Source organism: Eucyclogobius newberryi, unplaced genomic scaffold (genome assembly GCF_026437365.1).
Source record: "Eucyclogobius newberryi isolate DKJ021-1_F unplaced genomic scaffold, fEucNew1.0.hap1 SCAF_22, whole genome shotgun sequence".
NCBI lineage: Eukaryota > Metazoa > Chordata > Actinopteri > Gobiiformes > Gobiidae > Eucyclogobius > Eucyclogobius newberryi.
In genome coordinates this window covers 18,327,537-18,342,598 of record NW_027315857.1, presented here as the reverse complement: position 1 = coordinate 18,342,598, position 15,062 = coordinate 18,327,537, and the positions used below count along the sequence as shown (strand labels likewise).

The 15,062-nt window shown below is 37.8% G+C and overlaps 1 protein-coding gene across 1 annotated transcript; it reads right to left on the bottom strand.

The window, feature by feature from the left end:
- Nucleotides 1–94: 94 nt before the first annotated feature.
- Nucleotides 95–12,552, bottom strand: f13a1b (coagulation factor XIII, A1 polypeptide b). Its single transcript, XM_072458869.1, has 14 exons — nt 12,360–12,552; nt 11,475–11,663; nt 9,826–10,074; nt 9,026–9,144; nt 8,835–8,942; nt 7,951–8,125; nt 6,981–7,119; nt 6,808–6,911; nt 6,590–6,678; nt 6,347–6,500; nt 3,693–3,968; nt 2,562–2,722; nt 1,490–1,626; nt 95–320 (listed from the first exon to the last, which is right to left on the bottom strand). The coding sequence occupies exons 1-14, from the start codon at nt 12,535–12,537 to the stop codon at nt 179–181; spliced, it is 2,220 nt and encodes a 739-aa protein (XP_072314970.1). The 5' UTR covers nt 12,538–12,552; the 3' UTR covers nt 95–178.
- Between the last annotated feature and the right edge of the window lie 2,510 nt (nt 12,553–15,062).

Genomic DNA, 15,062 nt, shown 5'->3' with positions numbered 1-15,062 from the left:
TAAGTCATTTACAAAACAACTTAAAATTCAGGCAGAGCTAAATGTTCATGTCTATGTTGTTCAGTAAATGTTTTTTCTTTCATAACTGTATAAAAGTGTAGTACTAACGTCATATAACGTAAATGTGAGGATTTTCCCGTGTTTACTGTCGGCGCAGAAAAGCCGTGACTTTCTCTCCTCACGGCTCCACGTCGATGGACTCCTCTCCGTAGACCTGCCTCAGCGCCGGACAGTCCAGGCTGGCGATGATCCTGGTGGTCCCGGCTCTCTGGGGACTGAAGCGCTCGGACAAAACCACAGACGAGTTTGGAGTCAGCAGGCTGAGCGGGACAGAGAGGGGGAAAGGCACGGGTGAACTAAGTCAGATGGATTGTTCGATTTGCTATAAAAGTCCGAAGAAGAATCATAATATTCAGCCGTAACATTATGTCATATTAAATACAGCCTTTACATTTCACAACTCTGTATTTGGACACAAAATGCTCCGACGATCGAGGACTGGACTGACCTTATACTGGACATTTGTCACACATTTGTCACAAAAGTACATTTGAAAATGGACAAATTTGACAGACTTTGGACTAAATGGGACGTTTTCTTTGGGTTTCATGTGCCTTGATTTGATCTTTTTCTTGCTTTATTATTTGCTGGATGTCCACTGTTTTATACTCTTCTTTTTTCATTGTGTTTGTTTGTATGTTAAATTATACATGAACCAAAAAAAAATTGTTATTGGAATTATTGGAAATGAGTTAAGGATGTGCAGCAAAATTTAAAATAAAATCATAGTTTGTAGTCAATATCTATATCTATATCGATATCGATATCTATCTATCTATCTATATATATATATATATATATATATATATATATATATATATATATATATATATATGTCTTCATTGCACAGTATTGGTAACACAAAAAATAAGACTTCAACTATTATTTTTTTTTGGTCATTATTTTAGTCATTATATTTTACTTATTATATTCTATTTTTACTTTTTTAATGCACTTTTAACCAAATCCAGGTTGAACTGACGACTTCTAGGTAGAGAATATTTACACATAAAGTGAATTTTTGATGAAAACCAGAAATTGTTCATTCATTCTTTTATATTCTGATCTTCTAATGTCGCTGTCTTTGTTCTGAAACACGTTTTGCTTGTGTTTTAGTGTCAGATTAGTCCAGGTAACAATAACTGTTAACAAAATACAATAACGACTATGTTAATAGTCGACAATTATTCCAATTACTCGCTGCAGCCTTGCACAAAAATCTTATTGCACAAAATAAAAGGCTGTAACTACTGATTCTATTGGCAAAAATGTGACTATTTAAATAAAGATTACATTTTTAAATCAAGCTATTTTATTTATTTAGATCAGAGATTTTTCAGCCATGTTTTTTGTGTTAAAACATTGCATTGACGCTCATTTACAGAGGCTGAAAACACGGCCCGCGCGCTTGTGCCGCGCTTGTGCCCACCTGTAGTATCTGAAGCGGGGCAGCATGGCGCCCGGACCCTCCATCCTCAGGTAAATGCCCTCCAGGTTAAAGGTGAACGGGTTTGTGAACTGCACCGTGGCCAACATGTCCTCGTTCACTTTGGCCACACCGGAAACCTGCACGAAGAGTCAGAAAAGGTGCATTTCCATTGAACCAGGAACTTTCTTCAGTGAAAAGGTGCAACATGAAGCAACAAATATAATTAAAACATATACAAATCATAATATTCATAATAAGGCATGAATAAAATAAGATAAAAAATAAACTTATACTAAATACTTTTGATACAACAGCGGAATTGCCTCAGCGTGTTTAACAGGAGTTAGTTTTACATTAATAGCTTGTGTTTACTTCATATTTTAGAAAGTAATCGTCAAACAGCAAATATGCAAATGTCAAATCTTATTTTTTAATCTACGTATTTTCCGTATTAGTCACGTGGCTTTAAATCCTCTGACAGCAATTGTTTTTTTCCCTTTTTTGTTGTTTAATTCTTTTCACATTCTTTGTTAAACCTTTTTTTCCTGGTATTTTTAGTGTACAATGGAAAGTAGTGGAAAAAAATACTTCATGAAAAATGTGATAACTAGTAAGAATAATGAAAACATTATAAATAATCATCATAAAAACAGCAGTAAGGGAGCAGCAATGATATTAAGCATAAATTAGTATTTTCATGTGACATCATAACATTTGTTTAATATACCGTATTTTCCGGGGTATAAGTCGCACCAGCCAAACAATGCATAATAGAGAATTAAAAAAACACATATAAGTCGCACTGGAGTATGAAATGCGGTCGCTCCGGAGTATAAGTATAAGTATAAATATAAGTCGCACCCCGGCCAAAACTATGAAAAAAGGTGCGGCTTATAGTCCGGAAAATACGGTAACGAGCTGGAGGAGACAGATTTCCTCCTTTAATTGCCAAACTACACATGTTTTGTCTGTGAATATCTCTGCCATGACTTGACATTTGCTCTTGTAAGTTCTGGTGTACTGCGCCTCCAGAACGTGGTGACTCTCTGGTTGTGTGGCGCTCGTCCCGCACCTCCACGATGAGCTTGGGGTTGTGCAGCGTCACCACTTTCATGGCGGTGACGATCTGGCCCGTCTCCTTCACTTTCCCCGTCACCATGAAGTTGAGGTTGGCCTGTTCCACCAGGTGCTTCATGTAGCTCCGAGCCTCCACGTCCACCGGCTCCTTCACACCTGAGCAGACGTCACACTTATATATAACCTCACATATATCACACATATATATATCGAATACAGGCGACAGCAAACGCACATGAGGCGGGACACAACGAGCAGGAACCAGCAGTTTTCTAAGTGAATCCATGAAATGCAGAAGGTATTGTAGAAGTTTTGTGCAAGTACTTGTAATCGACATGAATTAATATCTCAGTATATCGATTTTCTTAGTTTCTCAGTGGTGATATTCTTATAATATTATGGCAATACGTGAGAAATGTCAAATGTCGTGGTTGAGGTTCAGTTATCAAGTTAGTTTTTTTTATTTTTGTAGTAGTTTTTGTAGTCTCTAAACAGTTTTATTACAGATGTTTTATGTACTGAGAGATAATACATTTTGTTATCTCCAATCTCTAGTAGTACTTTGAGTATTTTTAGTAGTATCTCTTCTAGTGTATATCTATACATTTAAGTGCTTGTTAAGTGGTTTTAAGAGCTTTAATTAAGATTGTAAAACACACTAGAGTGTGTCCTCAGTGTATCACAGCCAATGGCATCCCAGGATCAAACCAGGTTTAAACCAGAACAAACATCATTTTTTAAGAGTTTTAATTAAGATTGTAAAATGTAGTTTGAATGTGTTTGAAATGTGTAGGCCAAAGACTAGTTTCTGCCATATGATAATGATATAAGACAATAGAGTTATTCTATTCTATAAACTCGTCTATTCTATGTCTGTCAAATTAATCACAAAAAAGCAGAGATATCCCCTTATTTGAAAGTTTACAACATAACAGTTTTTCACTTTTAATCAGTGCTTTTTGCAATTAAAAAAAAGCACCTTTAACCGCATACTCGATCTGCAGAATTTTGCATATCTTCCCAATATCATAAACATTCTGATACATTGCCCAGCTCTAAACACAAGTGGTCAGACTGAACTTTAACTAATGAAGCATCTAAACCTTCACAAACAGTCTTGACTCACTGTCGTTGGGGCCGATAGTGACCGACGGCGTCCTGAAGAGGAACTCTGAGCTGGTCACTCCGGTGTAGTAGACCACGCTGCCGCTCACGTACGCCTCCACCGTGCGGCGCTGTTGGCTGCGGTTCACAAACTCCACGCTGAGCTCCAGGTCCTGCCCCACGGTCAGCTCCACCGCGGGCAGCACCAGGTCCACGTCGGCGGGCGGAGGCTCCGACTTCTCGCGCTTGCACCCGAACTCCTCCGCCTTCTCCAGGACGGTGCGCTCCTCCGTGCTGCCTGCAATTTACATCAAACACCTCAAAGATTCGTTTTATCCTAGATGCATGACTATTATTGTATTGACATCATTGACATTGTTTCTGAATTTTGCACATATTTTGTATTTTCTGTAATTGTTGAAATTATTACAATATTAGTAGTTATTAAAAGGTAGTATAAAGTACACTCTGAGTAATAAAAATACACTTTTATACTCTTATAAAAGTGTACTTACTTTTACTCTTACTGTTATTATTATTTTCTGGTAGGTTACTGTCAATCATGCCCTGAGTCTCAAGAAATCAGATTACTCTCATCAGATTTTGCTGTTTACATCTCATTTTAGTAATCTGATTACTCCATCTCTGTTAAATTACCAGATTTTTTTGTGTGTATATAACAGCAAATATTTGGACAAATGGGGTACAAATGTGGTCTTTTGAGGTTACTGCCCCAGTGAAGAGCAGTTGCACCCCGAGAGTGAAGGTAGGATTTCTCTTAAATATTTAATAAACTACATGGTGATTTCTAATGTAATGTGTTAATGTTAAAATTAGAGCGCTTTGATTGATAGTGAGTGGACATTTGGATGTATTTTTATTGAATTTGTTAACCTGTCATGATGACTGCAGATGGAAACTAATTTTAGGTAAATCTGGTGAAAAGCGTCTCTTCTTTCACAAGACTGTATGTTTATATCTAAATGGTCCTAACTACTACCAACAAACTAAACTAGATATAAAGCAAACATTTTAATATTGATCATACCAGTGAATATATAACATTTTACTGATCACACAAGTTCTGTGTTTTATAGGATGTAAAAGAGTGAACGCCTCATTTTAAGTTGCCAGACCAAACGACAAAAAAACTGTTTGCAATAAAAATAAATATAAAAAAATAAAATAAAATAAAGTAATATAATGTAATATAATATAATATAATATAATATAATATAATATAATATAATACAATATAATATAATATAATATAATATAATATAATATAATATAATATAATATAATATAGTGTGTCCCAGCATCGAACCAGGTTTAAACCAGAAAAAAATGAATTTAGTAAAATAATCAAAACAATTTTTAACTGCAGTGGAGAAAAAGCAATATTTTTTGAGGGAGAAAATCTGAATTTATTCTCGGTTAATGTGGCTGAAGGTTTTTGGCTCAAAGTGAACCAGGATGACTCACAGTGGCAAACACATGGCACTGCAGTTCAGTCAAACCCGTGATCCATTTGGCAGTAATCAAACAACTTGTACTGCGTTTATTTTACTGAACTGACTTTGGCGGTGACTCCAAATCACTGAAGGGCCGCTAGAACCTCTGTTTTGGAAAATTAGCAAACATGATTCACCGAAACCACCGCCGCCAGTGCCAGAGAACATTCTGGGGCCGCTCGTGCCAATGTGACCAACCACAACCGGCCGCTAAACCCCTCATCACAGTAAATAACATGCTCGCAAATTCAGTGTTTTTCTTTTACTTTTGAAAACGAATAATTATGTTAATTCAGCAGCCTCCTTGTTTTTCGAATCCTCGCCTCATTAAGAACAGAAAGGAAAGAAATAAATACAATACATTCTGCGTCGTATCGGTCACAATGGCAGTTCAGCCTGTATGTTTGCTTCTTGTTACAGACAAAGAAGGTTCTGACAGCTTGATACGTCTACAAATTGAATGATTAAATGATCTAAAATGAATTAAAAATCTCATATACGTTGGAAAGTATTATAAATATTGGAGAAATCCCAAACATTACAGCCGATTCTAAAGATTCAGATATTGTGACAAGAGCCGAGTAGAATCTATCTTTTTCCTTTGGTGTATGAAATACTGTCATATTCATGTGCAATACTGACTTAACCATGTGCAATACCGTCATATTCATGTGCAATACTGACTTAACCATGTGCAATACCGTCATATTCATGTGCAATTACTGTCATACTCACAAGCAATTAAGGCCATATTCATGTGCATATAACTGATGTAAATAAGAGTGTTTTATTATGTTTACTTACTTACTATTAGTATTATCTAGTCTTATGCTAGCTATTTTTACTTTATTTTATTTCATTATTCTATTATTATTTCATTATTATCTTATTTTTATCTTTATTTATCTATTTTTTATTTTTATTTCCCCCCCTTCCATTCCCTATTAAGATAGGAAAGGAGTTTTGTTAATAAGAGTTTTTTGTTTTGTTCATAAGAGTTCTTCTATTAAGAGAAACTTCCTATAAGTTATCTGTCCTTTCCTCTGTATCTACTGCGTTGTAACAACCAAATTTCCTCATGTGTGGACAATAAAGGAATATCTTATCTTATCTTAATTAGTTGACGTCTGTAAGGAATAATTAAATAAAACAGCAAAATCACCCTCAGCGAACTTGTACTGGTCGGTGATTTCCTTGCGGCTCAGCTCGCCGGGCTCTTTGGTGAAAATGCCCCGCCCCACGTGGGTACGGTTCACATTCACCGGCTCCATGGTCCCGTCCTTCCCGCGCATGTAGAAAATCACGTCGCTGTTCACCTGGGGCGAAAGAGAAGTGAAAAATGATTTTAAAATGTCATCCTCACGCGGAAATTCGATGACAACGACGACGGGAGCTCGAACGCCACCTCAGCGAAGACGAAGGGGGCGTCGTACGGGTAACACATCTGCCCGTGTTTGATGGCGTTGACGGAGGCGGGTCCACAGCGATACATGCCTTCAGGTCACATAAAATAACATAAATTAAAAACTGTTCAACTATTCAGCACACAAATACTATGTAGAGGATTTGGACGTGATATTTGACTGTTTGTGTTGCAATAGAAGCTCCAGAAAGTCCATTTACCGTCGCTGGTCTCCTGGGGCGTGGCGTCGACGACCTGCCAGCCTCCGAAACCTGGGGGGAGGTCTTTTCTGGCCATGAAGCACTCGTTCCAGCAGTGGTAGTTCCTGTTGGTCCAAGAATGAACATCAGCGAGCTTCGTAACGGGATTTACAAAGAGTAGATGGTTTCGTCACCAGATGGAGTCCTTTGTGCGCCCGCGATCGATTCTGCCGTTTTCGTCCAAAATGATGTCCGTTTTCAGGTTTCCGTTGTTGTCGTGGGCGGAGAAGAAGTTTGTCACCACTCGCGCCGGGATCCCGAGGCAACGCAGGACTGAAGCAGACACAGAAATGTGGACGGGTTAACTGAAGGCTTGTCCTGATGCTGATTACATGTCTTTATAATCGAATTGTATTTGTTTGTGAAAGAAAAAAAAAAGAGATTCACTCACAATTCACAACTAAAAACTCCAGGTAGCTCTCATTTACTATAAGCCTCTGTTGAATTCTCATCATCCCAATGACTACCGTATTTTCCGGACTATAAGGTTTCATAGTTTGGCCGGGGTGCGACTTATATGTAATATTATTAACACATTATTATATAGTTTTGTTCATTATTTTCACACTGATAACCACAAGAGGGCGCTCTAGGCTCTAAGCGACGCAGAAGAAGAATCTGCACTTCCTTCCAGTTTGTGGAGTTGTTTAGAAGTGACACAGAGGAAGAAGAATTCAATGGATTTAGTGATTTTTTGGTAATACTGATGCTTTGGTAAACTTGTTAGCATGTTCTTTATGCTATAGTTATCTGAATAACTGTTAATATGTTACGTTAACATACCAGACACTTACCACAGTTCTGTCTGTGCGTCACGTAGCTGAAGGTGTTAGCGTTAGCATACGTACACCTATTCACTTATTTTAAATTGCATTTCAAGATGAAATTTGTTGTTTTTTTCTTATCTATTAAGCATTTTTGGCTCGTGCGACATATTAGACTTATACTACGGAAAATACGGGAATACAAATTTCACAAAAATACAAAAAAAAGCTTATACAACGCTGAAGAAAATGTGCAGAAATTGGGCTTCAATCTAGTGTAACAATTTTAGAATATAGCTGCTAAACACTGCAAAACGGCGCACAAAGCATCTCCTCTCACAGGTGTTGAAGACGGCGGCGTAGACCCAGCACTGGGCGTAGCAGACGGGGCTCCGGCTGTTGGCGTAGCTGAGCAGGATGTCCGTGCTGCCGGTCCAGGAGGTCGGGGCCACGCCGTACGTGTAGTCGCCGCTCCAGTTCCCCACCAGCACCCCATCGTCATCCCGGGAGTTCAGCTGCGGAGGAAGGAGCGCCACAGGGGGAGGGTTAAGCACGATGGAAAAGGACGATCTTGTGCGGGTTGAAACGGCTCGAGTTGTGAGTTTTAGGGAGTTTTGACTAAGATTGGAGATCTGTTCACACATTTATTATTGTTATTTGGTCATTAATTGAGCCGTGATGGTCTGGATTTAGATCGGTCCAGTTCCGGTCCTTGTTTAGTCCTGATCCAGTCCCAGCAGCTTATTTTGTAAATTGTTATATTTTTGGGTTTAGTCCACGTTTAGTGCCAGTTCTGATGTGTTGACTGTGCAAATGTGAAGCCTAGTTCGCCCGTGAGACTTACAGAGTGACGGGTGGATCGATACCAAATATCAAACGTATACTGACAGAGGCGTCCTTTTGAGCGCTCAGTTCAATGTATTTTGTGACGATAAATGTTGCAAATTGCTGCATGCAAACTGAGAAAAAATTGATTATAACAGGTATTTTTCCTGTGTAAATTACAACCTGTCGTCGCCATTCGATACCAGACTGAGACACTGACATGAAAACTTAATCCGCATGGAAGTGAAGTCTATAATATTACTACCTTTTACAGAATAACTGAGCATTTGGCAGCACTCCCTAAACCTACGCTCTAAGATGCATTGTCAAAGCCACACAACACAAAAAATCCTAAAAATATCAAGCATTATGTATGTTTTTTAGCTCAAAGTGACTGACCATAGCAGAGGCCTGGCGCACCACTTTGACCGCGTCTCCTCTGTTGGCGATGGGCATCTCCGAGCGGTCCAGGATGTACAGACAGGCGTCCAGGATCCCAAAGTTAAACTGCACACAATGACAAGGTGAACACAGTGAAGTTAGAGCGGCAGGATGGACGGATTAGACGGGGTTTAGTTTGTGGCGAGTACTTGTCCGAAGTTCCAGGTCCTCTCGGCGATGTCGTCGTAGGAGCCGTGGTAAATGATGCCCATCTCGTTCATCACGCACTCCTGTCGCTCCGTCTCGTCGCTCAGAAACACCTCGTCATCTGAGGGAAGGAGGAGGGACGCGTAAGGCTCAGGCCACACGTTTATATGACATTAAAATGATAATCCGAGAGTGATTTTTTTTAAAATTATGATTACGCTTCAATTGTTTTTTGGCGGGATTCTTATTTATATCACTTTTGTTTCCAATTTTAACACATAAAACCAAAAACACGGACCACGACACACAGAGAGAGAGATAAAGAGAGTGCACAAAAACATCGAATGAAGTAAAATTAAATTAAAATGTGTCATTTTGTGGTTGGATTCTGTTCAAATTTCAAATTTTAAACACAGAGAAAATGGAAATATGAACTGCTAAACAAATACAAGAATCACAAGCACTTTCAAACATGTTTTATTTTTTCCCCTTTTACTTTTAAGACAAGATAATTTGTAGTTTAATTTAATAATTGCAGTCCGATTTGCTAATTGTGACTATTTAGATTGCAGTTTGAGTCAATTGCGATAAACCTTGCAACACTTACAGTAAATTACAGGCCTACAGTGTAATAATCCTGGTGAAGGGTAAAACACCTTCTTGACTCATAGGGGATGTTCCACAGTTGGCCTTTAACTTGTCCGTCTCTACAACTTTCTATTCTAGTCCACTTATTGGCTGAAAAACACTGGGGATTTCAAAACAAGTGTCAAATCAATCAATAAACGATCTTAGTGCTAACCTGCGGTCCATGGGTTGAACAGGACGTAGAGGTCTCGGCTCTTCTCTCTTTTGGTTCTGCGGATGCCGTAGGGCGTTACCACGGCGACATACATGTGGTATTTACCCACGATGCAGCCGGGGTCCGGGGTGATGCTCATGGTGACGGTGTTCTCGGAGGTGTCGGTGACGTGACCTTTCCAAGATGTCTGCCGCTCTTTGGTGGGGAACACCGGCATGTACGTGCCTTTACTGAACTGAGGACTGGAGCCTAGAGACAGGAGCAACGAGCCATAAAAACTACAGTACCCACAATCCCCTTCAACGCCCACAACAGCAACGACACGTGCAATGATTGTGTGTACCGTATTTTCCAGATTATAAATCGAACTTTCTCCCATAGTTTGCGATTTATACTCCGGAGCGACTTATATGTGATATAATTCGTTATTTTCACTCTGACGACCACAAGAGGGCGCTCTAGGCTCTAAGCGACGCAGAAGAAGAATCTGCACTTCCTCTACCTCTGGAGTTTGTGGAGTTGTTTAGAAGTGACACAGAGGAAGAATAATTCAATGGATTGAGTGATTTGGGGTAAAACTGATGCTTTGGTAAACTTGTTAGCATGTTCTTTATGCTATAGTTATCTGAATAACTGTTAATATGTTACGTTAACATACCAGACACTTACCACAGTTCTGTCTGTGCGTCATGTAGCTGAAGGCGTTAGCGTTAGCATACGTACACCTATTCACCATGTTCTCTCATCTGTTATTATTTTAAACTGTATTTCAAGATACACATTTCCCCAAATATATACAATATATATATATTTCAAGATGAAATGTCTGTTCTTGGTCTTGGATTTTATCAAAAAGTGCGACTTATATGTTTTTTCTTCTCTATTAAGCATTTTTTGGCTGGTGCGATTTGTACTCTGGAGCGATTTATAGTTTGGAAAATAAGGTAGTTCATTACAACAGCTATTTTCTGCATTTGTTGAAAAGTGAGTGAAGATTAGAGAATAAAAAAGGAAATCATTGTTGTTGTTTTGGAGAAAAAAATCTAATATTGATAGTATTGTCTATAATTAAACACATTAAAAATTACATCAAAAAGAGAATGGAACGTCTAGTGTAATCTCCCAAACAAGGACATACAGTGATATTTCTGCCCTTTTTGTGGTTAAGTTTATGGTAGATTTGTATTTTATGTATATTACACTCGAACCTCAACCAAGACTTTTACAGCCACATTTTAGCACATTCCTGATGCATTGTTAATCAAAATACCGCATATGAATATCATTCATGAGATATCCATACTGTCCACCCCTAGATTAAAGCCTGGCTCAAAGACACAAGGCCAGAATGCAGGCGATAAAACCATAAAAACTACCACAACGTAAATATTAATACATATTTTACAACGTACAATTACATGTTTATCATTCAAATGGTGGAATACATTTTGGAATATTCAAAAATGTTCCTAAATTAAGGGTCAGGGGTTAAAAAGTTCACTGATATATATTTTTGTAACCCTTGCCTTGTATTTAAGTCTTATTAAAACTGAAATTTAAAGCAAAGATCCTGTTCTAATCTCCATATTACATTATAACACTAATATAACTCATCATCTATTTCGGCGTCGGTCCGGTCTAATTCTCACCAATGACAAACTCCACGGCGAACTTGTCCTCAGAGGGTTTGTAGGGGCGGTTGAAGGCGATGGTGATCTCAAACTCTTGTCCGCGCCTCACGACCAGAGAGTCCAGGTTGAACAGATGCGTGTTGTGACGGACCCTGTTCTTGTCTTCGGGACGATGCTTCATGTCCACACTATAGATGTCCAAATACTCTAGACGAAAGAACATTTGAAGGACAATAAAACTACCATTTCAAATAAGTGTCAAATGTATCACTTAGTTTGGAGTGTATATTTATTATCTGTGAATTTAGAGACTCACAAATACTAATAATATCTATAATATCATAACTAAGTATAATATTTTATTATCAAATGAGGAAAAAATGTGAAGACAGAGTTTTTTGTATATTTTAAAATGAACGCTACAACTGATGAAAGGTAATCAAACCTCAGTATATTTATGTTTCTTTTTTATATGGGTAAAGTCCAGTGCTGCAACGCATAGTTCAAGAACAGTGGGAGAATAGGAACATGCAATGAAATAAGATAAATAACTGAGAGATGACCACAGTTATTAGATCAAAAATATTGAAAAGTTTTTTATTTATTTATAATTGTAATTATTGGTGTTGAATTTAGAGAACTGTCAATATCTATTCTCTAATATCATAAGTAGGTATGTAATGTTTAATTATCAAATTAGTCAGTTTTTTCTGCAATAAAACTGATGAAAAGTTCAAAGTAATTAAACATCAATATGTCGTAATGCTTATTTTGTGGATAAACTTGTACAATATAAATGAGTCTGTATCTGTCTCATAAAGTAAAAACATAAAGAGTGAAAATTACTTAAATTTAGACTTTTCTTTACACAGTAAACAATGTACAGCTTGTGCTTTGCCTCACCGCTCAGAGGCGGGTATCCTCTGGGCCCCGGGGCCACAAAGTACTCGTACTCTGGGATGTCCGAAGTGTCCGAGTTGGAGTTGGCGGCCGGAGCAGCAGTGCGCCCTCTGCTGGTGGTTTTGGGCCGTGGCCCGGAGGGTGGAATGGGCGGGGCAGAGGAGCGAGTGGAGTCCGACATCGTGACGGTCGATTAGAATCACTGGAAACAAGAGAAATAAAAAGAAAGTGTTAAGGACACGTGATAAGTGCTTAACTTCTTGCTTTTATACAACCAACTGAAGTTAGTGTTCATTTTAAAGTATTTTGACACCGTGCTTAAAAAGTAAACATACTTTTTAACATTGTTTTGACTAATTCATCTTTATGGACGTATTGCACTGCTGCACTACTGTTGTGAGGTCATCTAAACCCAGCAACCCAGTGTATTGTCTCTTATAATTCTAAATAGTATATTATTTTTTCGAATGTATGAAAAAAAAAAAAAAAAAAAAAAATATTAAATACTACATCTTTAATAGGCTTAATAAAACATTAACAAATACTTTGTTTATCTAGATTGATATACCCAAACTAATAACCCTTAATAATCTATTTGTTCATTATGAGTTACGTTTTTGTTCATGTTTTATTAAGTCTAATTAAGGTGTAGTAATTATAACGTGGTTCTGATTGTGGAACCTTCCTTACAAGCTTTAGACTGTGCACACTATGTAAACAAATAACGGCACACACTAAATAAACATGTTTTGTCAAACTCTTTTTTCAATCGATGAATTCCAAATGATAGAATGTAATGATGTCATATTCTACACATGTTTAACTAAGCTTTATTCTCTCATTTTCTTCCAGACTTGATCCATTTGTCTAACGATCTGGTGTGCAGTCTCATCGAACTATTACTTTGCTCCATCTGATTTAAATTTACAGATAATCCCTGCTTTTCCGGTAAAACATCTCCACAGCCCCGCAAACACATCGAAACGTGGATTTGATCATTGGGACTCTGGTTTGCACATGTGCCACTTTCTTGGGTTATTCTGATTTGTTTCTGAAACGCTGCAATGGAAAGTTCTCACACTGCAGACAAAGTAAACATGTAAAATGCACACGTTACATCATGAATATAGGCTCTGTTTGGAAAGTCTGACTAATGACAGGTTGTAGTCGCCTCATGCGTAAAATAAACACGCATCGTTGACTTAAATAAACCTCATTAAAAACAACATTGCTAAAGTGACATTTTGACATTAAACACAGCGGTCTTGAAAAAAGTATGACATCATAAGCCGTTAATTACGTTCTTTTTATTTTTCATGTGAACTACTGCTAAAGCAGGACTTGTAAACCTTTCATTGTCTACGTTTAGTGTCAACTTGATTCCATTAATTCGGCAGATTACAATTTTATTAGTGAACATTTTTTGATTCAACATGTTTTTCCAATTCAGAATGATTATTTAATATTATTCAGAGTGGTGTCTCCATAGGTTTAGCTAGAATACAAAAGACAATGCACATCTTAACATGAATTTCTGTATTTCTTGTACTAAATATTTGCTGTTGCGGCTGGTTTAGACCTCCAGGCTATTGTTGCACATTAAAACTATTCTTAAAATGATAGAAAAACATAATAATATAGTGTATATAAATAATCAGTAGATGTGGAAGGTGGAACTAATTACAAATAACCATGTTACTGTAGGTTAATTAGTGGATTATTTGGGGCAATTGTACTTCTTTGAGTAGATTTTATTCTTGTACATGAGTTTAATTCGAGACATGTAATTGTAATTAGCTATATTTAAAATCACAGGAGGAGGATAACTCTTATACATGTATTGCACATTGAGGACAAAATACTTGAACTTGATGTCCAACTCAAGCGAGACCTAAATTATATAAGAGAAAACTAGAGCGCTGCATGTATTTCATATTTAGAAAAGTAATTGTGTGCTAAATGTAACATGTAGCACTTGTGGCTGACCAAAGCCAATGAACATATTTTGAGTGGAAACGTGCCGTGGTAGAGACAAACTCGGCTCCAAACTGCATGTCAACAAAGCCCCCGTTGTCCTGCTCCGAATGAGTCACTAAATCCACCCAAACTGAAATGAGGGTTAAGTGTGCGACCACATGATGATTATTATTTATGTGGAGAGTTTGGTCGGTGTTTTGTTGGTTTTGTGCACGGCTCTGACACCTGCTCACCTCAGAGTTACATAATGTGGGCGTCTGGGCACTGCTGTCTGCCACCCCCACGCATTATTCACACAGAGACTGAAAGGACGCACTGTTTACAGGTAACGTCTGTGCTGAGGGGGCCCGCCACCTGCTCGAGATGTTTGCCTTGTGCCTGGAATGTTCAATAGTACGGGAATAAACGTGTCCATCCTGAAGTGATTCGATTACACGTGTTTTATATTGTCCACAGATCTGACCTTTAAAGGGACTGGACCCGATATTTTTTGATGTAATAAAGTAATACAATTGATGTCTCATTAGTCCACTGTGCGCTATCTGCATCTAATTATATCCAAGCAGGAAAAGCGCTAGTTGTTGCTAGCTTTACCATCAGGTTCTAATTTCTTATCGTTCATTAAACCAAAGTACCAGGACGACCAAGAGATAATTATGCTTATAAAAAATATTGGTATTATTTATTTTTTTATTATTATTTTTATTATTATTAAGCCCTGTTTGGTAT